General features: G+C 45.1%; 1 protein-coding gene across 1 annotated transcript in view; it reads right to left on the bottom strand.

The window, feature by feature from the left end:
- NWD1 (NACHT and WD repeat domain containing 1) overlaps nt 1-25,312 on the bottom strand; it is a 125,935-nt gene extending 100,623 nt beyond the window's left edge. The window contains exons 1-2 of the mRNA XM_075280473.1: nt 25,210-25,312; nt 19,158-19,243 (exon numbers count right to left, since the gene is read on the bottom strand). Coding sequence (XP_075136574.1) covers nt 19,158-19,243; nt 25,210-25,312 — 189 coding nt within the window. The remainder of the gene's footprint in view (nt 1-19,157; nt 19,244-25,209) is intronic.
- Between the last annotated feature and the right edge of the window lie 1,632 nt (nt 25,313-26,944).

Here is a 26,944-nt window from a genome sequence, read left to right as displayed (position 1 = left end):
CGTTGATTCACAGGTGAAGTATCCTGGTGATGGAAAAGTCCGCCCCGACAGGGGATGGTATATTTTATCCCCCTTGAGTATATTCGAACATTGAAAACAGCCCAGACAGGGAAAAGTGCCTCTTCTGGGTGTATCAAGAAATGTCTGTCTAGGTATTCTCAGCTTGGAGCCGAGGTCAGCTTTCACTATGGTATCACGTATGTTTTTTGGGCGCTTATAACAGGGCATAAACCCGTTTTGGAATTCCTCGATGTTAGGAAACAATCTTTTGAGAGTATCCCAATGCTTGCGAATAATGCGATGTATTTTGTAATTGAAGGGATGATAAGTATGGACAAAAGGTATTCGTTTAGGTCTTACCCTATTGACTGTCTGTGTAGTGTTGGGTCGGGAATCCTCCAGGATAGATTGTGGGTAACCCCGCTCACTGAATTTAAGGCGCATCTCCTCTAATCTGGAAGAGCGTTTTAAAGGGTCCTCAACTATGCGGTTCACTCTTGTGTACTGAGATTTTGGAAGGGACTTTTTTGTCGCCAACGGATGGAAACTTGAGTAATGGAGTAAACTATTTCTATCTGTGTCTTTCACAAATAAATCTGTGGACAAGTTCCCTGCTTCGTCCTTACTGACAAGTGTATCTAGGAAGCTGATAGACTTGTTACTGTGTGTCAGTGTGAACTGAAGCTCCGGCCATATATTATTGATGTAGTCCCTAAATTCTAATAGGGATTCTAGTCCACCTGTCCATAGACAGAAAATGTCGTCTATGAATCTTCTCCATAGCAGTCAATGTGTTTGGAAATGAGGAAATGGGTAGATCCAAGTCTCCTCAAAATCTGCCATGTACGCGTTGGCATACGGAGGGGCCACATTGGACCCCATAGCGGTGCCCTGTCTCTGTTTGTAGTAAGTATCCTGAAAGAGAAAGTAGTTCTCTTCCAGTACGATTTTCAGGAGATCCACCGCTAATGAGGTAACCTGTGGATTCAATGCTGATTTCTCCAGTAACCTCCTTGTGGCCTGAATGCCCTTGTTATGTGTGATAAAAAAGTGTATAGGCTCACCACATCAAAAGTAACCAAAATAGTATCAACGGGTACTGGACTATTCGTGCGTATGTGGTTGAGGAACATTGAAGTATCAAGCAAAAATGAGTCTGTATTTTTCGTGAGCGGGGTTAAAAAATTTTTTCTAGGAAAATAGCCAAAGGTGAAAGTATTGAGTCGGTAGAGGCCACTATCGGCCTGCCCGGGGGTTTCTGTAGTCTTTTGTGGATTTTAGGGAGAGTGTAGAAAACGGGTGTGACTGGGGACGGATTGATGAGGAACTGCATTGTGTCATCATCTATTGTCCCCAGTTGTCTATGGAGCTGTAGTGTGTTGTATATTCTTTCCCTGATGGTAGTCAGGGGATTCTGTCTCAGAGGCTCATAGACATCCCTATTGTTCAGTTGTCCCATAATCTCTTCCACATAATCTACTCTATCCATTATAACTGTAGCACCCCCCTTATCAGCTGGCTTAATAATTAGAGATTTGTCTTCAGTGATAGATCGTAGAGTTTGTCTCTGCTCAGGGGTTAAATTAGAGACACACGAGAGTCTATTGCCCTCTACTTCTCTAGGTAATGCATTGACATCCCTCTGGATCTAGCTGATCGTAGCCTCTACTGCAGGGATGTTCTTAGGAGGTTGGAATCTGCTCTTATTCCTAAGTCCCAGTGATTTAGATGTGATCAAACCCAAGCTCCAACCTGAGAATACCTAGACAGACATTTCTTGATACACCCAGAAGAGGCACTTTTCCCTGTCTGGGCTGTTTTCAATGTTCGAATATACTCAAGGGGGATAAAATATACCATCCCCTGTCGGGGCGGACTTTTCCATCACCAGGATACTTCACCTGTGAATCAACGTATGTGGTTTATTTAATCAAGTGCCCGTGCGGTCTCGCATACGTTGGGGAAACTACCCAGCGTGTGCGGGACCGCATACGTCAGCATAAGTCCAACATTCGTTGCCAATTATTGCATTTACCTGTACCAGCCCATTTCATTAGCCAGAACCACAACATTGCTCAATTAAGGTTTCAGGTACTGGAACAGATTGAGGCACCAAGGAGAGGGGGTGATAGGATACGCCTCCTAAAACGGAGAGAGGCATTTTGGATTTATACCCTACAGACCATGGAACCTCTGGGATTGAACAGGGAATATGATATATCCGCCTTTCTATAAGATCGGACCTGTTGTATTAACACAATTTTCATGTTTTTCAGAACCACCGCTAGATGACTTTGTGACGTCATAGGGAAAGGTATCCTTGGTCCAGAATAAGTTGGTATTGCTGCCCCTAGCAATACTGGATCTCTAATCTACCACTCTCCTTCTGTCCCTCTACACCATTCTTTAATCTTACACTTTCTATCTCCTTTACCATTTCCTTGCATAATTCCCCATTCATTCCCTAGTTTAGTGTCCCCAAACCCATATCTCATTACACATATATCCACCATATCTCACTCACATCCCCTTAATAAGTGCCACTTAGCTAACATGGGTACAGATAATGACAGCCTTCACCACATACATTCAATATTGACATAGTTTTCATATCGTTTCAGCCCCTCCTTCATCTGTATTAACAGATCGCTATACATACTGGCACACAGGGGCGGCGATTCCATAGGTTGCTAAGGGAACGAGGTCACGTGGGGACGCTTCCCCACGTGACCGCTCTGTTTCCCGGCCGGCTGCACTTCCATCAACTATGATGGGACGTGCGCCGGGCCTGACGTCATGACGCACGACGCGCATGCGCTGTGACGTCAGAGCGGGTCGGCTCAGCGCGAGATAAAGCGCAGACCGCCCGCAGTACCTACCACACCACCAATGACAGAGGACAGACCTCGGGCCTCCCCTGCAGGTAAGGGGGAGTCTGGGGATGATTATCTTCTCGCTGAGGGAGACATCATTATTCACCAACCGCTCACTACAATGCCCTACAACTTGCATGTGATCCCTTTGTTTCTTAGGGCACACTGCACCACCAATGCTACAGCCACCCCTGGGAGGACATAATAAACAGGTAAAATTTATTACAACCTCACCAAGTCGATACTTGCCCAAAACTATGGTTTGAGGAGATTTATATTTCCATTTGCAGCCATCTCTTCATCTTTGATAACACCAGCATTCTGGTCAGCGCAGTACAGTTGGTCATTGCTGTATACATTTCTAAGGGTGAGCGACTAGTTTACTCTATCTTATCATCCACCAGTTTTTGTTGCATAAACATGTGTTGCCTAACCACTAGCCTGTATATCCACCCACAGCACTCCTACATTGGATTGATTAAGATATCAACACCTGAACGTGTCCATGACACACAGTTAACCCCATAGATATTTATTGAGGGTAAGCAATCATTTTACCATACATATACAGCGTCAGTACTATCTTGCATTCTACTTTTCATCACAACATGAATTTACCCACAGGTTTTCACATCTCTCTTGGGAAAATCTCCCTATCTCCAAGCCTACTAAAAAGCCAGATACGGTATGTCCTACTCTTTTCTAACTGCTTCCTTATCTTCATTTTCCCATTATAGGGATGTTTAAACAATCGGGAGATTACTGCATTTCTTCTTGGTGTAACAGGGATACTATCTCTCAGCTTAACTCTATGCCTTATACCTTATCTATGAGTGACCAAGGACCTATATGGCGAAACGGCAAATTATGTTTCGTAACTTTGTGATAAAAAGCCTGCACACTCCAGGATTGCTTCTTGTGATATCGGCTTTATCTTCTGTTCTTGTTTCCAACATAACGCAGTAGTGATGATTTTGTATATTATGTATAGTCAGTTGTTAGCCACTCACATATTATGTACACTCTTACGTGATATGCTATGGTGTATTACTCACTGTTTTTCTATTTTTCTGTATTTTATTTATCTTGTAGAGTCTGACGAAGGCCAGACAGGCCGAAAACGTTTATTTTTTCATTTTTCACCAAGCATTGTTAAAACCCTTGAGAATAAAAGAAACCATGCAAAAGATTTATTGTCTCTCGGTGGGATCCTTTATAAATTACAAAACAATTCAAGTTCAGTTAAGTTTAATGGTCGCCGAGCATGGACATCCCGCTTCAAATCATCCCACAGATGTTCTGTCAAGATCTTGTTTTGTTGAACTCTTTTTTGCCAGCAGTCAAGATGGAGTTTTTTGTGTTTCCTGTCTGTGACTTACCCTGGTTTCCTGATTCTTGATTATTTAGCATGTGTGTTGCGATTACCCTGTTGCCTGAGTATTGGTTCCAGAAGTCTGTCTTCTGCCAAGTTCCTCAAGCTCTAACTGACTGTTCCAAGTTGGTTATTCACCTGCCAAGTTGGTTGCTACCTGTAACTACTACCCCCAGCAAGTCCTCCTGCTACCAAAGACTTGCTATCCTCCCGGTCCATAGGAGCCGTGGAACTACTGGCCCCAGCAAGTCCTCCTTCTACTAAAAGACCATGATATCCACCTGATCCATAGGAGCCATGGAACCACTGCCTCCAGCAAGCCCTCCTGCTGATAATAGGACCGCTGCTTCCGGCCAAGCCTCCCTGCCTTCCATTGAACGGACTGTAAGTCTATCTCTGCATTGTTATTGTTATACTCCCTGTTTCCAGCCATTGGTCTCTAGACTACTAGTAAGGGTATTGTGACATGTTCAATGATATTCAGGTCTGGGGACTGGGATGGCCATTCCAGAACATTGTAATTGTTCCTCTGCATGAATGCCTGAGGATTTGGAGCGGTGTTTTGGATCATTGTCTTGCTGAAATATCCATCCCCGGCGTAACTTCAACTTTGTCACTGATTCTTGAACATTATGCTCAAGAATCTGCTGATACTGAATGGAATCCATGCAACCCTCAACTTTAATAAGATTCCCACTGCCAGCATTGTCCACACAGCCTCAAAGCATGATGGAACCTCCACCAAATTTTACAATGGGTAGCAAGTGTTTTTCTTGGAATGCTGTTTTTTTGGACGCCATGCATAACGCCTTTTTGTATGACCAATAAACTCAATTTTTGTTTCATCAGTCCACAGGACCTTCTTCCAAAATGAAGCTGTCTTGTCCAAATGTGCTTTTGCATACCTCAGGTGACTCTGTTTGTGGCGTGCTTGCAGAAACGGCTTCTTTCTCATCATTCTCCCATACAGCTTCTCCTTGTGCAAAGTGCGTTGTATTGTTGACCGATGCACAGTGACACCATCTGCAGCAAGATGATGCTGCAGCTCTTTGGAGGTGGTCTGTGGATTGTCCTTGACTGTTCTTACCATTCTTCTTCTCTGCCTTTCTGATATTTTTCTTGGCATGCCACTTCTGGGCTTAACAAGAACTGTCCCTGTGGTCTTCCATTTCCTTACTATGTTCCTCACAGTGGAAACTGACAGGTTAAATCTCTGAGACAACTCTTTGTATCCTTCCCCTGAACAACTATGTTGAACAATCTTGGTTTTCAGATCATTTGAGAGTTGTTTTGAGTAGCCCATGATGCCACTCTTCAGAGGAGATTCAAATAGGAGAACAACTTGCAATTGGCCACCTTAAATACCTTTTCTCATGATTGGATACACCTGGCTATGAAGTTCAAAGCTCAGTGAGGTTACAAAACCAATTTTGTGCTTCAGTAAGTCAGTAAAAAGTAGTTAGGAGTATTCAAATCAATAAAATGATAAGGGTACCAAAATGTTTGCACCGGTCAAATTTTGGTTTAATGCATATTGCACATTTTCTGTTAGTACAATAAACCTCATTTCAATCCTGAAATATTACTGTGTCCATCAGTTATTAGATATATCAAACTGAAATGGCTGTTGCAAACACCAAAATATTTAGAACTAAAAACGAATAAGATTAATAGGGGTGCCCAAACTTTTTCATAGGACTGTATGTGTCAGTCTTTCAATCAAACGATCTATCTTTGCAGAGGTTCTCCTCTGTGCACCTCTTGCTGTCATTCCAGTACGTTCTTGTTCTCCCAACCTCCGGAACATACATCACTGTACAGTGCTGACATTTTAGCCTAAAAACATAGCGATCTAACAAAGTGATTAACCAAGTGTGAGGAGCTATGTATATAGCATACTGTGTTATGAGTTATGCATTTAGTTATGATTTCTAGTTATGCTTTTGGTGTAGTTACAAGACTGGTCTTTTGTGTAATTGTCTGGGCTAAGTCTGAGGGTTTCCTGTGTATAGAAATTCTAATTCCCAATTCACATCTCAGGCTGCAGTTTGGGAACGAAGTCCCATATATTAACCCCTTCAAGACCAAGCCTAAAAGTACCTTCATGACCAGGCCTCATTTTTCAAATCTGACATGTCACTATATGTGCTTATAACTTTGAGACCATTTAACTTACATAAGTGATTTTGAGAATGTTTTGAGATCGTGACAAGAGATGAGCGAACACTATTCGAAACAGCCGTTTCGAATAGCACGCTCCCAGAGAACATGGACATTGGCAGCAGACACTACCTATCGGACACTGACGGTAGTGTGAACGCTCCTTTACAGGACAGATTAGTCCATAGACATCTTCAGCCACTGACTAAAAAGACCTGGTTGGCCAAAAACATCCCTGATGGCAAGTTCCGATGTGGTCACTCTAAGGCATGTAGCCATATAAAAACTGGATTTAGCTTCACGAGTGTAACCACGGGGAAATCATATAACATCTGTGGTTTCATCAATTTCCAAACATCTGGATTGGGGGAGATCTGGACAAAAAGAATATTACAAAAAGAGGCAGAATGGACTTTTAGACTTAAGAGCCTGACACCATTGGGACTAAATGACAACATCAATTATAGCTGCTTCATTTGAAATAACACTTTATCTATATTTATACTGACATCTTGAAACATAGAGTTGTCACTTGTGCCCCTATAATATCGGATGTATGAAAACATCATTGAAGGACTCCCATTATTAATTATACATCTCTACAATGGAGATATGTATCTTCATTGGATAATATCCCACTGTGATTGGGACACCATGTCGCATTATAATGCTGCCCACATTATGGATGTCATTTTAGGGCGATACTTACCTTCTAATTCACTTTGACCCTATACTATTACCCCTTGTGGAATATCTATTTAAGTCCACCTTAGATGGACTACACAGGGATATATAGGTTAATGACACCCATATGTATGGATGTGATCATTAGAGATGAGCGAACACCGTATGATCGAATAGGTATTCAATTGAATATCATGGCATTTGGTGTATTCGTTCACAATCGAATACCAGGCCGCATACACAGTAAAAATTTGTATCCCCTCCCACCTTCCCTGCCGTGTTTTTTGCACCAATAACTGTGCAGGGGAGGTGGGACAGGAAATACGACAACGGAGGCAGTGAAAAAAATGGAAAAAACCCATTGGCTGCCGAAATCAGGTGACCTCCCATTTATAAGAATGACCGCCACCCTATTCACCATTTTTGCGGCCAGAGATAGGGAGAGAAACATATCTGCTGAGGGCTAGATAGGGACATAAGTCCAGCTTTCCCCAGACCATGGAAAACAGGGATACAGAACAGTTACAACTTCATATATAGTGGAGAAACAGCTTTCATTTTTGGCTGTCCGCACACAGAATAGCCGGAATCCACAGCAGTGACTAGTTCATATAGCTGAAAAAAACCTTGAATTTTTGGGTGTCCTGAAAAATAGCAGCAATCCACAGCAGTTACAAGTTCATATAGCTGAAAAAAACCTTGAATTTTGGGGTGTCCTGAAAAATAGTAGCAATCCACCGCAGTTACAAGTTCATATATCTGAAAAACCCTTTAATTTTGGGGTGTCATAAAAAATAGCAGCAATCCACTGCATTTACAAGTTCATATAGCTGAAAAAAACCTTGAATTTTGGGGTGTCCTGAAAAATAGCAGCAATGCACAGCAGTTACAAGTTCATATATAGCTGGAAAACAGCTTTTCTTTGTGGCGTATAGACCATCAAAAAGGGAATTACTATACATCCAAAATGTGCAAGGCTAGCACAAGGGGACGAGGACGGGGGCGTGGAAATGCAGATGTTGAGCAAGGTTGCGCTCAACCAACAGCGTCTACTGCGATTACAGCTCTACAGCAGCAAGCATTGCGCTTCCCCACAGTCCCCGGCTTGATGGCCACATTAAGTAGGCTACAGGGTACAAACCTAAGTAGGCCCGAGCACCAGGAAGAGATGTTACAATGGCTGGCGGACAATGCTTCCAGCACATTCTCCACCAGCCAGTCAGCCTCTACCTCAACTGCTCCTCCTACCCAACAGTCTGGTCCTCCTTCCTCACAACATGCCCAATCTCCCCAGCAACCTAATCCCACCTCCCAGGAGCTATTTTAGGCTCCATTCACTGTCCCTCTCTCTGTCCCACCACGTCCTGAATCACCAGAGGTAACAGATCAGTTGCCTGATGCACAAACACTGGAGCATCCCTTATCTCCTGTTGTTGTTGTTGACCAGCAATCGTCCCTCAGTGACGACGATGACGAGACACAGTTGCCATCAGGGCAGCCTGTTGCTGTCGTCGGTGCGCAAGAGGAGGAGGGGGAGCTGTCGGAGGATTTGGAAGAGGAGGTGGTGGACGATGAGGCCACTGACCTGACCTGGACAGGGCGGATGTCAAGCGGGGAGAGCATTGGAGATGTGGAGGGTAGTGCAGCACCAAAGAGGGTGGCTAGAGGCAGAGGCATGTCCAGAGGCAGAGGACAGCTGCTTCACCGAAGCCAGGCCACAGCCAGCAGGGCCCAAAATGTTCCTTCTTGTAGCCAGCCTAGAAAAATGCCCCCATCGAGGCCACGGTCTTCCGGGGTGTGGAATTTTTTTAATGTATGTGCTGCGGACAAATATAGTGCCGTTTGCACACTCTGCAACTCGAAACTGAGTAGGGGCTCTGAAAAGAGCAACCTTACAACCACTGCCATGCGCCGTCATTTGGAAGGCAAGCACTGGGCTCAGTGGCAGAGAGCAAACGCAGGACAATCGTCTTCCAGCGTTGCCGCCACTGCCTCTCCCACTGTGGCCAGTGCTGGCGCTGCAGTCCAGACCGGCAGCCAGGAAACCTCCGCATCTCCCTCCACCACTTTGGGGACGTCTCCCTCATCCTCCACTTCTCCTGCCTCAGCTCCTTATCCTGCCTTAGCTCCTTCTACTGCCATACCTCCTTCTCCTGTACCATCATGCGCCTCCTCAAAACAACCCACCATCTCCCAGACTTTTGAGCGAAGGCAAAATTACAGCGCTACCTACCCCCATGCACAAGCCTTAAACGCGCACATCTCCAAACTGCTGGCCCAGGAGATGTTGCCGTTCCGGCTTGTTGAAACTCAGGCCTTCCGTGACCTGATGGCAAGTGCGGCACTGTGCTATGCCATCCCTAGCCGTCACTACTTCTCCCCATGTGCTGTCCTCGCCTTGCACCAGCACGTGTCACGCAACATCCGGCGGGCCCTAAGTTCTGCAATTTGCACAAAGGTCCACTTGACCACCGATGCGTGGACAAGTGCATGTGGACAGGAACGCTACATTTCACTGACGGCACACTGGGTGAATGTAGTTGAGGCTGGGAGCGGGTCACAATCTGGGGTGGTCTACCTCATTTCCCCGCCCAACATTCCTGGCAGGGGCTCTGAACCGCCACCCTCCTCCTCCTGCACCTCCTTTGCCATCACATTGACCCCAGCTACCAGCTGGAAACGCTGCAGCACTGGCGTGGGGAGACGTCAGCAGGCCGTGCTGAAGCTCATAAACTTTGGGGGACAGACAGCACACTGCCTCAGAGGTGAGAGATGTCCGCCTTGATGAGACGGCAACATGGTTTTCACCGCTGCACCTGGGCCCAGGCATGGTCGTGTGTGATAACTTTATATTTTATTCTATCACCCTCATCCACAAGGCTCTCCATAATGCCGCACCTCCCTACATTTCCTCCCTCATCTCTGTCTACCGCCCAACCCGTGCTCTCCACTCACTCAATGACCTAACACTTACATCCTCTATTATCAGAACCTCCCACGCTCGTATACAAGACTTCTCCCGAGCTGCACCACTTCTCTGGAATGCTCTACCCCGGACAATCAGATTAACTCCCAATTTCTACAGTTTCAAACGCAAACTAAAGACGCATTTTTTCAGACAGGCCTATCACAATTCCTAATGCAAACCCTTCTTGATGCCTTTTCAGCCTAACATATTTGTCCATGCTCTATCCACATGTTAAAGGACACTACTAGTGACGGCCCATAAAGCTTTGTTTGTGTAATGGCTGCAACCTCTATTATAAAATTGTCTGAACACTGTATAAGCAATGCCGCCCCTCCTACCTCTTGTGTCATCCTCTCTACCTCATAGATTGTAAGCTCTTGTGAGCAGGGCCCTCAGTCCCATTGTGTGAAATGACGTTCTTTGTTTTGTATCTGTCTGTATCTGAACCCTACAAATTGTACAGCGCTGCGGAATATGTTGGCGCTATATAAATAAAATTTATTATTATTATTATATAACGGCCGCAACCTGGTAGCGGCTCTGGAGCTTGCCAATCTCCAACACGTTCCATGCCTGGCCCATGTATTCAATTTAGTGGTGCAACGGTTTTTGAAAACATACCCCATTGTAGCCGAGCTACTGGTGAAAGTGCGGCGCTTGTGCGCCCACTTTCGCAAGTCCACAGTAGCCGCTGCTAGCCCCTGAAGCCTCCAGCAACACCTCCATCTGCCAGACCACCGGCTGATGTGCGACGTCCCCATACGCTGAAACTCGACGTACCACATGTTGAGTAGAGTGTGTGAGCAGCAGAGACCCTTGATGAAGTACCATCTCCAAAACCCAAGGGTTCCTCAGAGTCAGCTCCCGTAGTTTCTGCACCATGAGTAGCCATGGATGGCAGACTTATGTGAGATCTTGCGTGTCTTTGAGGAGTCAACCATGAGGGTCAGTTGTAACGACGCAATCGTGAGTGTCACAATCCCGCTCCTGTGTGTGATGCAAAAATCCCTCATCGCCATCAGGGATAAAGCATTGGACGCTGAGGACTCGGGCATAGGAGCAGAAACATCCCAGCAGGATAGTTATGGCACACTCCTGTCCGCTTCACAGCGTATATTGAGGGAGGAGGAGGAGAAGGACGAAGTGGCAGATCTCATTGTCACACAGGAGGCTAGCGGGGAAGTTCATTGCGTCCCAAACGCATTGCCAAAATCCTGGAGAGCAACGACTACTGGATTTTTGCAATCCTTGACCCCCAGTATAAAAATAATGTTTGTCATTTTATTCCGGTAGAGGGGAGGGCCAGTCGCATGAGTCATTGCCACAAGCAACTGGTGCAGAATATGATGGAGATGTTTCCATCAACTGTAGTTGGTGGCACACAGGAGAGTTCCTCCAACAGGCGACAAACTGTCATCCAGTCCACACCTGGCAGGGGCACACTCTCTAAGGTCTGGGACACGTTAATGGCACCCACTCGCCAAAGTACCGCCACTGAGGGGCCTAGTGTCACCAGGAAGGATAAGTATAGGTGCATCTTGTGGGAGTACCTGGCCGACACCAGCCCTGTCCTCTCCAATCCCTCTGCGGCCTATACTTATTGGGTATCCAAGTTGGATTTGTGGCTGGAACTTGCGCTGTATGCATTAGAAGTCCTTTCCTGCCCTGCCACCAGTGTGCTTTCGGAATGGGTCTTCAGCGCTGCCGGTGGCATAATTACGGATAAGCGCAGCCGGCTGTCAGCTGACAGTGCTGACCGGCTGACGCTCATAAAAATGAACAGCCACTGGATAGACCCATCATTTTCATGTCCACCGGTGTCAAGCACCATGATATGAAGTTGCATGTGTGTGCTCACCCTCTACAATTCCTCCTCCTCCTCATACTCCTCCACCATCAGCACTGCACAATTCTGATCCTACTAGGATCAATCCATCCTGATTCCCCCAAACTCTGCTGGTTAGAGTCTCTACTCACTACAAGGGCTAAAAACACTGCTTTTTAAAGGCTCTACTCACTCCAAGGGCCAAAAACACTGAATTTTAAAGGCTCTACTCACGCCAAAGGCCAAAAACACTGCTGTTTAAAGGCTCTACTCACGCCAAGGGCCAAAAACACTTCTGTTTAAAGGCTCTACTCACGCCAAGGGCAAAAAGCACTGTATTTTAAAGGCTCTACTCACGCCAAGGGCCAAAAGCACTGTTGTTATCGCGCACTTCCCGCCGGGTATGAATCCCACCTGATCAGCGTGAATGAGGTGGGGCATGAGAGGGGAGAGGCGATTGGCCAACATCTTAGCATAAAGTTTGATGTCGACATTGAGGAGGGAGATCGGGCGAAAGTTCGAGCAACAAGTAGGGTCTCTGCCCGTCTTAGGGATAACCGTAACTAGGGCAGAAAGGGATTGGCGCATAAGGGAGTATCATTATCATCACCCAGACTACTGAAGACTCGGAGTAGGAGGGGGGAAATCTGGTCCTTACACATCTTATAAAAGCGGGGAGTAAAACCGTTCGGGCCAGGGGATTTACCAGATGGGGCCATCTGAATCGCCAAGGACAGCTCCTCCTCGGTAAAGGGGGAGTCTAACGCCACTCTGTCTGAACTCGAGATTGTGGGGAGGGCCGTTTCTCGTACGTAGTCATGAATTTTAAGAAGGATCGCATCAGGGTCCACTGAGTGGTCAGTGTCCGCGAGGTTGTATAGGGATTGATAATAAAGGCAAAATGACTCCACGATGTCAGTGGGATTGTGAAGGGTGCGTCCTGAGTGATCGCGCAAGAGAGGAATATATGTCTTCGCCAACCGGGGATGTAATTTTTTAGAGAGCGAGCGACTGCACTTATCGGCGAATTCTTAGTAGTGTTTCCATTGTCTATCGCGGTTCACCACATACAATTCGTCTAGGTAAGTACGTAGCTCCTCCCGTGCATTGAGAAGCTCAGTGGATAAAGAAGTCATTGGGGTACGTTTGTGCGCAAGCTCAAGGGAATGTATCTTCACCAGGCGATCAGAGATCTGGGCCGAGTGTTCCTTCTTAAGTCGAGAGCCATGTTTAATAAAAATCCCCTGGAGGACACACTTGAAGGCCTCCCAACGCGTAGGAAGGGGAGTGGGATCATGGGCATGGGTAAGCTCGAACTCCTGGATTGTGGCCAGGATGTCAGACCGGCAGGAGGCATCCTTAAGGAGGAAATCGTTAAGGTGCCAAGTGAAAGGACGAGAGGCAAGCCTGGGGATCAAGAAGGACACAAAGACAGGAGCGTGGTCCAACCAAAGCATAGACCCTATACGGGCCGTGGGGGACCAAGATGGCGCATGATGGCTGACTAAGAAAATTCAGCAAATCCACCTTTTGACTTTCAACACTGCCTGAATCCTTCTGGTCATGCTCTCATTCAGATTCAAGCATGTCTCAATTAAAATCTGATGCTAGATCTCTTCTATGCATTCCCAATATTGGTGCATACTAGTTGAGACTCACTTTGGTATGAATACAGCTTTTTCTTCAACTCCATCCACAAGTGTTTGATTGGGATGAAATCTGGAGACTGTGGGGCCAATGCAGCACTTCTACTTCGTTGTCATTGAACCATTCCTTCATTAATCTCGACATATTCTTTCGGGTCATTGTCCTGCTGAAACACTATGTTGTCCTTTTCATACTCATGGAGTGTATGAAGTAACTTGTCTTGTAGGACACTCACTTATAGCTCAGCATTGAGACCACCATTGATCCTGGTGAAGTATCCAATGCTTTTGGCTGGGAAACAACCCCATATCATCAGTCTTCCACCAGCAAACTTGACAGTTCCTTGAATTTCTCGATCCATTAGCCTTGTTTTCCCTTGTTTCGTCCAGAACCATTTGCACCCATAAAAGCCCAGTTTATTGACTTTCGTCTCATTCGTCCAAATCATGTGTTTCCAGTATTTTACTAGTCACTTGCAAATGCGAACTGATGCTTCTTATCACTTCTTCACCTTTTTTGGGGGCACCATACCAGTGTTGTGTAACGCGCATTGCAAGACGTCTTTGATCTCACTATTACAAAGAATATGAGCCACCTCCACTGCCATGTGTGTCAAGCCAGAAGTACCAGACCTTGTTGACTCTGATCTTTTGCCTGATCTTTTGTTTTTTATATTTTATAACCACTGGCTAACACGGTACCAAAACAAACATTTTCCTTTTATCTTTTGCCTGGACATTCACCTCTTGGCTTTTTCGCTTGGGAAACAACCTAGTATAATACACTTAGCTGTTAGGGAATGTGAGAACAGGTTGTAATTTGTAATATACAAGAAGAAAAAGATTTTTCCACCACCAGGAACAAAACAGTAACAGTAAAGTTACATGACAAGAATCTGCATAACTAATCATATGCTAAATAATGTTTATGTATGAGATAGCCAAGATGATTGTCTATAAAATGCTGGTAGTCTCAGGTTCAAAGCTGTAGTGGATGGTGAGATATGGAGCCTGAAAGTCAAAAGGTCAAAACATTGTTACCCTTCTGCTCCTCAGTTTATACCTATCATGGAATTTTTCTTATGGGGTATTATTATCATTTTAAGCCCGTGAGTGCTTCCCAAAAATTACAAAGCAAAAATTGAAATTTTTAAAGAAATATGCCATTTCAGTACCAAATATGTCAACGGAGGCACACACATTCCTAGAGCTTTTAAGTCAGTTATACCATGTACAAAAAAGTTGTATATGTGAGTGTAAACTGCTGTTTGGGCACACAGCAAGGCTCAAAAGGGAAGGTGATGCTGCAACAAGATCCAGTGACTAACAAAATCATATCCACAGATGTGAAGTGTGAAGCGAAAAGAGGATGTACTATCAGTAACATTCTATCCCTTGGCATGTTGACATCTCATAAATCAGTTACCACCATATGGTTAAATCTAAAAGGATTTTATAAAAGTGGTTTGAATAGATATAGTGTATGCAAATCCATTAAAAAAAAAAACCAACTAGTTTTCATACCACGGGATACACCTCTTTATGCTAACAAACTAGCTAATTTGTAACTGTTACTTTTCAATTGATGGAGATTAAAAGTTAATTTTTAAGAAATTTATCTTTTTCGGATGGCTTTGTCAGTTGTTGGAAATCTTTTTATTTCTTTGAATTGCGATATTATATGCTCCATGGAGTCCAGAAAGCTTTTCTTGGCATCACGACATGTGAGTCAACACGTATAGATTTGAAGAGATTGGTAAGCTAAAAATATTTTCTCTCTAGTCTAATAGATTTATGGCCGGTTTCACCAACGCATGTTAACTCTAACTGGTTGTTAAATCAGAAGTTAACTAAGCGAGCTGTTTCACCATCGGCAGTTAGTTTCTAACTTCCGATTAGTGGCGCTAATCGGCTGTTACCGGTAACTGGAGAAATTTCTCCAGTTAACTGTTGAAAACATGGCTGCCGATTGAACACACGCAGGCAAACCATCATTTTAGGCCACTTCTCCCATTAATCTTCACAGCAAACACAATTGAATTGCAGTTATATGCAAAAAACAACATATCCATATTTTGACATTTCACTGGTCATCCCACTGATGAAATGCTAAAATATGGAGGTTTTGATCTTTTGCATCATCCAAACACACTGGATAATGGCATCTGATTGCTTCAATATCTTGTACAAATATTCCTGTTATTGTATGAAACCAGAAATTATTAAAAAAAACAAACAAACCTAAAATGTAAATTTCGAAAACCAATGTCTTTATTTTTTCTGCAAAATATATATCTGCACATTCATAAAAAACCTATATACATATATACACACACATAATTTGCAGCAGCCTGCAAATTATGTTGGTTTCTTATTTAAATAATGCGCTTCTTTAGCAGCTAGGGTTAGTTGTCGGCCTGCTGACTGCGTGTCCTATATTATGCAGAGCGAGGCCCAGCTGTCATAGCAACCTGAGGTCACTACTAACTAAGAGGTCATGTGCCACTGCATCTGCCAATTACAACGCTTGTTACAAAAACGACATTCAGTTAACTAACTGGCTGTTAGGTACCTGTACAAGACTTTGGTGAAACGGATAGATGCTAACAGAAGTTAGTTAGTTTTAACTTTGGTTAGCTAACTGGAGATTTAACATGCGTTGGTGAAACCGGCCATTAGAGGGACTGGTTTCTAGACACCATGTTGTTCTGCCAGAGCCCAGAGATACCAGTAAATTGGAATTCAACAAGTGACACTATTTTGGAGGTGCAAGCTTTCTGCAAATGTGACGTGGCGTCCAAAAACCAACATTCTAAATCTAAGCCATATAGTGTTCCTTTACATCGATGCCCTGCTGTGTGCCCAAACAGCATTTTATTCCCACATGTATGGCACTGTTTTACCCAGGATAACATACTAAATGCGATATGTGGGTATAAACTGCTGTTTGGACACACAGCTGGGCATGAGACCCCATTTTTCAAACAATACCCATTAAGGAATTTATCAAGAGGCATAGTGAGTAGAGATGAGCGAACACTAAAAGGTAGTGTGGTGAGGGCAACACAGGCCACTGTGTTGACCACTTTCAGACCAATATTGACAAACAAATGTACAATAAAAAGATATACAATTTTCCAATATACTCTCTGTATCAATTCCTCACGGTTTTCTAGATCTCTCCTTACTGTCACTCATTCTGTTACTTCTAGTGGATAAAACTCTGACCCTGGTCATGTGATTTACAGTCCATGGTCATGTGATGAGGACACAGGTGCACAGCTGATTACCAGGCAGATGTCTGATTACTGGGCTGTGACTATAACGAGCGGCACCTGTGTGCTCATCACATGACCATGGACTGTAAATCACATGACCATGGACTGTAAATCACATGACCATGGACAGAGTTTTATCCTCTAGAAGTAACAGAATGAATGACAGCAAGCAGAGATCTAGAAAACAGGAAGGAATTGATACAGAGAGTATATTGGAAAATTGTATATCTTTTTATTGTACAGTTGTTTGTCAATATTGGTCTGAAAGTGGCCAACCCCTTTAAGGATTAGCACCTGCTAAAACTCTTTCTGCCAATTCTTATCTATCTGTATAAATGTCTTCTTTTGTAGCCATACCTTGGATTTCAGTATTGCAGTTACCTGCTTATGATTAGAGATGAGCGAACACTAAAATGTTCGAGGTTCGAAATTCGATTCGAACAGCCGCTCACTGTTCGAGTGTTCGAATGGGTTTCGAACCCCATTATAGTCTATGGGGAACATAAACTCGTTAAGGGGGAAACCCAAATTCGTGTCTGGAGGGTCACCAAGTCCACTATGACACCCCAGGAAATGATACCAACACCCTGGAATGACACTGGGACAGCAGGGGAAGCATGTCTGGGGGCATAAAAGTCACTTTATTTCATGGAAATCCCTGTCAGTTTGCGATTTTCGCAAGCTAACTTTTCCCCATAGAAATGCATTGGCCAGTGCTGATTGGCCAGAGTACGGAACTCGACCAATCAGCGCTGGCTCTGCTGGAGGAGGCGGAGTCTAAGATCGCTCCACACCAGTCTCCATTCAGGTCCGACCTTAGACTCCGCCTCCTCCGGCAGAGCCAGCGCTGATTGGCCGAAGGCTGGCCAATGCATTCCTATGCGAATGCAGAGACTTAGCAGTGCTGAGTCAGTTTTGCTCAACTACACATCTGATGCACACTCGGCACTGCTACATCAGATGTAGCAATCTGATGTAGCAGAGCCGAGGGTGCACTAGAACCCCTGTGCAAACTCAGTTCACGCTAATAGAATGCATTGGCCAGCGCTGATTGGCCAATGCATTCTATTAGCCCGATGAAGTAGAGCTGAATGTGTGTGTTAAGCACACACATTCAGCACTGCTTCATCACGCCAATACAATGCATTAGCCAGTGCTGATTGGCCAGAGTACGGAATTCGGCCAATCAGCGCTGGCTCTGCTGGAGGAGGCGGAGTCTAAGGTCGGACCTGAATGGAGACTGGTGTGGAGCGATCTTAGACTCCGCCTCCTCCAGCAGAGCCAGCGCTGATTGGCCGAATTCCGTACTCTGGCCAATCAGCGCTGGCCAATGCATTCTATTAGCCCGATGAAGTAGAGCTGAATGTGTGTGCTAAGCATTCAGCTCTACTTCATCGGGCTAATAGAATGCATTGGCCAATCAGCGCTGGCCAATGCATTCTATTAGCTTGATGAAGCAGAGTGTGCACAAGGGTTCAAGCGCACCCTCGGCTCTGATGTAGCAGAGCCGAGGGTGCACAAGGGTTCAAGTGCACCCTCGGCTCTCCTACATCAGAGCCGAGGGTGCGCTTGAACCCTTGTGCAGCCTCAGCTCTGCTACATCAGAGCCGAGGGTGCGCTTGAACCCTTGTGCACACTCTGCTTCATCAAGCTAATAGAATGCATTGGCCAGCACTGATTGGCCAGAGTACGGAATTCGGCCAATCAGCGCTGGCCAATGCATCCCTATGGGAAAAAGTTTATCTCACAAAAATCACAATTACACACCCGATAGAGCCCCAAAAAGTTATTTTTAATAACATTCCCCCCTAAATAAAGGTTATCCCTAGCTATCCCTGCCTGTACAGCTATCCCTGTCTCTTAGTCACAAAGTTCACATTCTCATATGACCCGGATTTGAAATCCACTATTCGTCTAAAATGGAGGTCACCTGATTTCGGCAGCCAATGACTTTTTCCAATTTTTTTCAATGCCCCCAGTGTCGTAGTTCCTGTCCCACCTCCCCTGCGCTGTTATTGGTGCAAAAAAGGCGCCAGGGAAGGTGGGAGGGGAATCGAATTTTGGCGCACTTTACCACGCGGTGTTCGATTCGATTCGAACATGGCGAACACCCTGATATCCGATCGAACATGTGTTCGATAGAACACTGTTCGCTCATCTCTAATAGTGAGCATTTTTAACCTTTGAGTGTTGTATTAATTTTAGTCTCTAGAAATGAATGTAGTGAAAATAAGTAGTAACATTGTCTTAATGTGATATCACACACTACTACAGACAGGTCTCACATGAACAAAGATTTATTGTATAATTTTTGTACTATAACTGCATATTTATGTTGTTGAACAAGTTACCTCAAATGTTAATCCGTGTTTCTGGCAGAAAGCTTGTATTTCAGGATAAGCCATGTCCAATAGTGCATCGCGTTCTTCTGCCATATCTAGAAAAGATACAAGATAATAAGATATTGGGCTATGCAGATTCATGCTAAAACAAGTGTGGATCAATTCTAAACCCATCAGAGCTCATTGCATTGCACTGGTAACACTGGTCTGTGAATGAGGGCAGTGATTTATCGGCAACACATCCCTGTTTACAAAGAACAATGACCTTCCAATAATCTGCAAGTTTTATACTACATAGAAGATGCACCCTGCTGATCAGCAGAGCAGGTAGACAGGACAGTTGTCATGAATGAGCGTTCCTAGGACTGCCTGTTCCTAATAATTGCCCTGATTATCATGGTGTGTGATGGTGGTGATGCATGATGCACTGGATGTGGCTAAGGCCTTATTCACATCTGCATTGGTGTTTCATCCTGGGGAGTCTGCATGAGGACTCCCCGAACGGAATACAGAACGCAACTGCAAGCAGTGTGCCAGTGAAAGCACACAGACCCACAGACCCCATAGACCAGACCTGGGCAAAGCACGGCCCCCGGGGCCATATCCGGCCCTCTGACTGATTCAGACCGGCCCGCACAGCTTGTTTAGGGAGGCGTGTCTAGGGGCCGTGTCTTAGTGTCGGCAGGACAGTGCAGGAAGATGGAGACATGTGGTGTGTGTCATAAGGTACTGGGGAATGTGAGATGCAGGGGGGAGTGTGTGTGTCTATATGTGTCTGTCTGTATGTGTGTCTGTCTGTGTCTCTGTGTCTATATGTGTCTGTGTCTGTCTGTATGTGTCTGTCTGTATGTGTCTGTCTGTATGTGTCTGTCTGTATGTGTTTGTCTGTATGTGTCTGTCTGTATGTGTCTGTCTACATGTGTCTGTCTGTATGTGTCTGTCTACATGTGTCTGTCTACATGTGTCTGTCTACATGTGTCTGTCTACATGTGTCTGTCTACATGTGTCTGTCTACATGTGTCTGTCTACATGTCTGTGTCTGTATGTGTGTCTATCTGTATGTGTGTGTCTCAGTAACCTAGGGTCAGAGATGGAAGGGGAATGTTATACTAGGGTCAGAGATGGAAGATGGAAGGGGGGACATGAAACTGAGGGAGACATGGAGGGGAGGACATGAAACTGGGGGTAGATGAAGAGGGCACTTAAACTGGGGGGACATTAAAATGGGGACAACTGGAGGGGGCATTAAACCATGGAGGTAGGTGGAGGGGGACCTGTCTGCCTGTAGTTGCCCCCAGTTTAATGCCACCTTCCAGCTACCTCTATGGTTTAATGTCTGCTTCCAGCTTCCCGATTTTAATGTCCCCCTCTAGTTGCCCCCAGTTTCATGTCCCACTCCAGCTGTCAATTTATTGTCCCCCTCCAACTACCCCCACTGTTTAATGTCCCCCTCCAGCTGCTCCAGTTTCGTGTGCCCTCTAGTTTCCACCAGTTTAAACTGGGGTACCAGGAGAGGGACTTAATACTGTGGGGCAGTTGGAAGGGAACATTATAATGTGGGGGCATATAGTGTACGGGTGACTGTAGGAGGATTATACTTTGTGGGGGCACATGGAAAGATTATTGGGAATGGGCGGAGTCAACGTAGAAGTGAGTGGAGCTAAATTTGCCATGATGCGGCCCTCTAGCATAGTTTCAATTTCTTATGCGGCCCCATGGGAAAATTAATTGCCCACCCCTGCCATAGACTATAATGGGGTCCGTGTGCTTTCCATGAGATATCTGTATTTCACAATCTACTTTCATGCCTGCAAGCTGCCTGCATGATTTGTGCGGGCAGCTTGCGGAAAGCACAAGGACCCCATTATAGTCTATGGGGTCCATGTGCTTTCACTGGCACACTGCTTGCAGTTGCGTTTGGTACTCCATTCAGGGGATCCCTATGCAGACTCCCCGAACAGAATACCAAACACAGATGTGAATGAAAAGTAAAGCCACATCTAAGGCCCGGTTCACATCTGTGTTTGGTAATCCGTTCAGGCAGTCCGCATGGGGATTCCCGAATGGACTACCGAATGCATTAGCAAGTGGTGTACAGTGAAAGCACACGGACCCCATAGACTATAGACTATATTGGGGTCTGTGTGATTTCCACGCGGTCTCCACATGAGTCATGCAGACCAGAAAGTAGACCATGAACTACTCTTCTTTCCACATGTTCTATGCAGACACCGCGTGGAAAGCACACGAACCCAGCGCCGCACCTCCCATGAGGCGACCTGAAGCGACCGCTTCAGGCGGCGTTATGCCAGGGCCCCAGGGAGGGCGGCCTTTTTGCTTACCTAAGCCAGTCCAGGACAAGCTGTCCTGGACTGGCTTAGCACCGAGCGGTGGATTGGGGAGGCCTCCCCTCACGCTCAGCAGAGAGCAGGTCCTCTCCCTGCCTGCTCTCTGCCTGCAAACGCCACTAAGCCCCACCCCCTTCGTGGCACCACACCTCCTCCGCTCCGCCCCCTCCTCCGGGGGGGGGGGGCGGCTTTCTGTCGTTCGCCTCGGGCGTCGAAAAGGTCAGGATCACCTCTGCACGGACCTCATTATAGTCTATGGGGCCTGTGTGCTTTTATAAGCTCTCCGCTTGACAATGCGTTCAGTAGTTCATTCGGGTGGGTCCTCATGCGGATTCACCGAATGGATTACCGAACGCAGATGGGAACTGGGCCTAATCCCTGGGACACCAATGCTTCTACATCTTAGGAAGTGAAACACTCATTCATGTTAGCTGTATAACTGTAAACTGAAATTAATTGCTACTTTAGCTACTAAGAAGTATATGCACTGGCTCAGGGACTGGATGGGGTTATAGCCACTGGGGTTTTCACCATTTAACTGCCAAATGGGCTATTGCCCCCTGAGGTGGTCCTGGTTTGGTAGTAGCTGACCAGACAGGTCAGGATTATGGTGCAGCACACCACAAAAAACAGTAACAGATTTGCATAGTGTGAATACATGCTAAAATCAGGACAGAGAATATATGCACAGGCTAAAAACAGACAGGTGTTCAGGACTGACTACAGAGGTTTTAAATCCGGAACAGGTGAATGAACAGAAACTGGAGTAAAGAAAAGAATCAGGAAAAGTAGCAGAGATACAGACACAGATGGCAGATCCCAAAGGCCACAGGTAGCAGAGATACAAACATGGTGGAAGGACTACACATCCACACAGGGACAATCAACAGAACAATATGTACAAACAGTAAAAGATGCACACATAGCAGAAGCCCAAGGGTCAGTCATACAGAACAGAAGGACTTGCAGCCAAATAGACAGGCAGATAGGACAGATAGTTCAGACATAGCAGATGGAAGGATTTGTGTCCAAACAGCGCAGAAAGAGATTAGGTCATAGGTCAGACAGAATGAAAAGCATCTACAGACTTAGACATGACTCTGGCATCATACATAAACATAACTTAGATATATAAAAAAAGAGGATAGCATTTCATGTATCCAAAAAGATCATAAGTAGAGATGAGCGAACAGTGTTCTATCGAACACATGTTCGATCGGATATCAGGGTGTTCGCCATGTTCGAATCGAATCGAACACCGCGTGGTAAAGTGCGCCAAAATTCGATTCCCCTCCCACCTTCCCTGGCGCCTTTTTTGCACCAATAACAGCGCAGGGGAGGTGGGACAGGAACTACGACACTGGGGGCATTGAAAAAAATTGGAAAAAGTCATTGGCTGCCGAAATCAGGTGACCTCCATTTTAGACGAATAGTGGATTTCAAATCCGGGTCATATGAGAATGTGAACTTTGTGACTATGAGACAGGGATAGCTGTACAGGCAGGGATAGCTAGGAATAACCTTTATTTAGGGGGGAATGTTATTAAAAATAACTTTTTGGGGCTCTATCGGGTGTGTAATTGTGATTTTTGTGAGATAAACTTTTTCCCATAGGGATGCATTGGCCAGCGCTGATTGGCCGAATTCCGTACTCTGGCCAATCAGTGCTGGCCAATGCATTCTATTAGCTTGATGAAGCAGAGTGTGCACAAGGGTTCAAGCGCACCCTCGGCTCTGATGTAGCAGAGCTGAGGCTGCACAAGGGTTCAAGCGCACCCTCGGCTCTGATGTAGGAGAGCCGAGGGTGCACTTGAACCCTTGTGCACCCTCGGCTCTGCTACATCAGAGCCGAGGGTGCGCTTGAACCCTTGTGCACACTCTGCTTCATCAAGCTAATAGAATGCATTGGCCAGCGCTGATTGGCCAATGCATTCTATTAGCCCGATGAAGTAGAGCTGAATGCTTAGCACACACATTCAGCTCTACTTCATCGGGCTAATAGAATGCATTGGCCAATCAGCGCTGGCCAATGCATTCTATTAGCGTGAACTGAGTTTGCACAGGGGTTCTAGTGCACCCTCGGCTCTGCTACATCAGATTGCTACATCTGATGTAGCAGTGCCGAGTGTGCATCAGATGTGTAGTTGAGCAAAACTGACTCAGCACTGCTAAGTCTCTGCATTAGCATAGGAATGCATTGGCCAGCCTTCGGCCAATCAGCGCTGGCTCTGCCGGAGGAGGCGGAGTCTAAGGTCGGACCTGAATGGAGACTGGTGTGGAGCGATCTTAGACTCCGCCTCCTCCAGCAGAGCCAGCGCTGATTGGTCGAGTTCCGTACTCTGGCCAATCAGCACTGGCCAATGCATTTCTATGGGGAAAAGTTAGCTTGCGAAAATCGCAAACTGACAGGGATTTCCATGAAATAAAGTGACTTTTATGCCCCCAGACATGCTTCCCCTGCTGTCCCAGTGTCATTCCAGGGTGTTGGTATCATTTCCTGGGGTGTCATAGTGGACTTGGTGACCCTCCAGACACGAATTTGGGTTTCCCCCTTAACGAGTTTATGTTCCCCATAGACTATAATGGGGTTCGAAACCCATTCGAACACTCGAACAGTGAGCGGCTGTTCGAATCGAATTTCGAACCTCGAACATTTTAGTGTTCGCTCATCTCTAATCATAAGCAGGTAACTGCAATACTGAAATCCAAGGTATGGCTACAAAAGAAGACATTTATACAGATAGATAAGAATTGGCAGAAAGAGTTTTAGCAGGTGCTAATCCTTAAAGGGGTTGGCCACTTTCAGACCAATATTGACAAACAACTGTACAATAAAAAGATATACAATTTTCCAATATACTCTCTGTATCAATTCCTTCCTGTTTTCTAGATCTCTGCTTGCTGTCATTCATTCTGTTACTTCTAGAGGATAAAACTCTGTCCATGGTCATGTGATTTACAGTCCATGGTCATGTGATTTACAGTCCATGGTCATGTGATGAGCACACAGGTGCCGCTCGTTATAGTCACAGCCCAGTAATCAGACATCTGCCTGGTAATCAGCTGTGCACCTGTGTCCTCATCACATGACCATGGACTGTAAATCACATGACCAGGGTCAGAGTTTTATCCACTAGAAGTAACAGAATGAGTGACAGTAAGGAGAGATCTAGAAAACCGTGAGGAATTGATACAGAGAGTATATTGGAAAATTGTATATCTTTTTATTGTACATTTGTTTGTCAATATTGGTCTGAAAGTGGTCAACACAGTGGCCTGTGTTGCCCTCACCACACTACCTTTCAGAAAAGTGGTGAAGGCAGTGCAGAATTTAAAGAGTCACAATATTTTTGCATAAATCACCAATTTACACAAAAATTGGGACTTTTTATACCTTGTACGCCAGAAAAATGGCATACAAGGCATAATAAATCTGCCCGAATACGTAGATGGATATAGTTAGGATAAAGACACATTATGTACCTTGATATAGTCACCGGAGCTGTCACTAATAAGTAAGTGACACACAGTTTAATTCCAAGCTATTTCTCATTATTGAAAGGGTGACACGCTATGTACTACTGATGCAAACATAGCATATACATAAAATAATACTGTAGCCTATTCATAATTTATATAATATTAAATTATTTGAATACTATTATTTTAGTACCTTGTGATATTTCCTGTCCTTAAAGTTTGAGTGATCTTACCTGAAAAAGTGGAGCTTATAAACAGACGAACACTCTTGGATGACTCTGCAGGCAGAGTTTCTGCTTTCCCTTGGAGGATCTCTTTTAGGTTCTTTAAGTCCATTTCTCTATATAGGGCATAAATAAATGATATGACATAGAGATCTAATAGTCTTATTGAACTCAATAACAGAAATGAGAAAGAAAAGAGAAAACACACCTTGTATATATGATATTCTATTAGCAAACAAAAAATAAAAGAAATAATGTTAAAATAAAACCTGTCTAGGTAACTTCTGTGTCATGAGGCATAATGTTTGAAGGCCTAGGAGAGATATTGTTGTCCATGGGTAGATCACCAAGACATAGCTCCCAACCATCCCACATTTAGCGGGACAGTCCCGATTTTAAGCTCCAGTCCTGCAGTCCCGCGCAGCTTACCGTATGTCCTGCTATGTCCCTGAAGTGTTTTACTTAATAATAATAATAATAAATTTTACTTATATAGCGCCAACATATTCCGCAGCGCTGTACAATTTGTAGGGTTCAAATACAGACAGAATGATACATTACAAAGAAAGTCGTTTCACACAATGGGACTGAGGGACCTGCTCGCAAGAGCTTACAATCTATGAGGTAGAGGGGGTGACACAAGAGGTAGCAGGGGCGGCATTGCTTATGCAGAGGTCAGACACTTTTGTAATAGAGGTGACTGTCATTACACAAACATAAGACTTTATGAGCCGTCAACAGTCGTGTGCTTTAACATGTGGATGGAGCTTGGACCTATAAAGTTAGCATGAGATGACATCATATCATGTGGGGAAATGTGGGAGCGGGGACAGAGGAAGGTTAAGGGTTTACGTTAGAAATTGTGATAGGCTTGTCTGAAAAGATGTGTCTTTAGTTTGCGTTTGAAACTGTAGAAATTGGGAGTTAATCTGATTGTCCGGGGTAGAGCATTCCAGAGAAGTGGTGCAGCTCAGGAGAAGTCTTGTACACGAACGTGGGAGGTTCTGATAATAGAGGATGTAAGTGTTAGGTCATTGAGTGAGCGGAGAGCACGGGTTGGGTGGTAGACAGAGATGAGGGAGGAAATGTAGGGAGGTGCAGTATTATGGAGAGCCTTGCGGATGAGGATGATAACTTTATATTTTATTCTATATTGAATAGGCAGCCATAGGAAGGGGTCACTGCTGCAGGTTGTAGGGCGAGATGAAGAAAGTAGTTGGGAGACTTCCTCTTCTGTAACAGGTTCAAAAGATGAGAATGGACAGTCTGAAGTGCGGTTGGTGAGGGGATCATTGCTATGGTAGGTGGTGGGATCAATGCCACCTGGGGCTTGGGCAGTAATTTCCTGACGGATCTTATCAATTTTAGCATGGAAATACGTAGCCAGGTCATCAGCACTAAGGTCTGTGAATGGCGTCTGCACCTTGGGTGTGAGTAAGGAGTGAAAAGTTTCAAAAAGCCTAGGGTTGCTGGAGAGAGAAGAGATGAGGGCGGTGAAATAGTCTTGCTTGGCAAGGTAAAGGGCAGAACTATATGTTTTAAGCATAAATTTGAAGTGGAGGAAATCTTCAGGTGAACGTGATTTTCTCCAGAGACGTTCAGCACACCTAGAGCACCGCTGAAGAAATCGTGTCTGTGGCGTGTGCCAGGGCTGCTGCCTCCTATGTGGGACTTTACGAGTGGAGGGGGAGCCACCTCATCCAATGCATTTTTAAGGGTTTCATTATAGTGACTGGTGGCCAGA

Source organism: Leptodactylus fuscus, chromosome 1, assembly GCF_031893055.1.
Source record: "Leptodactylus fuscus isolate aLepFus1 chromosome 1, aLepFus1.hap2, whole genome shotgun sequence".
NCBI classification, from domain to species: Eukaryota; Metazoa; Chordata; class Amphibia; order Anura; family Leptodactylidae; genus Leptodactylus; species Leptodactylus fuscus.
Note: the sequence above shows the minus strand (reverse complement) of the source record. Positions and strands in the feature narration are given on the sequence as shown.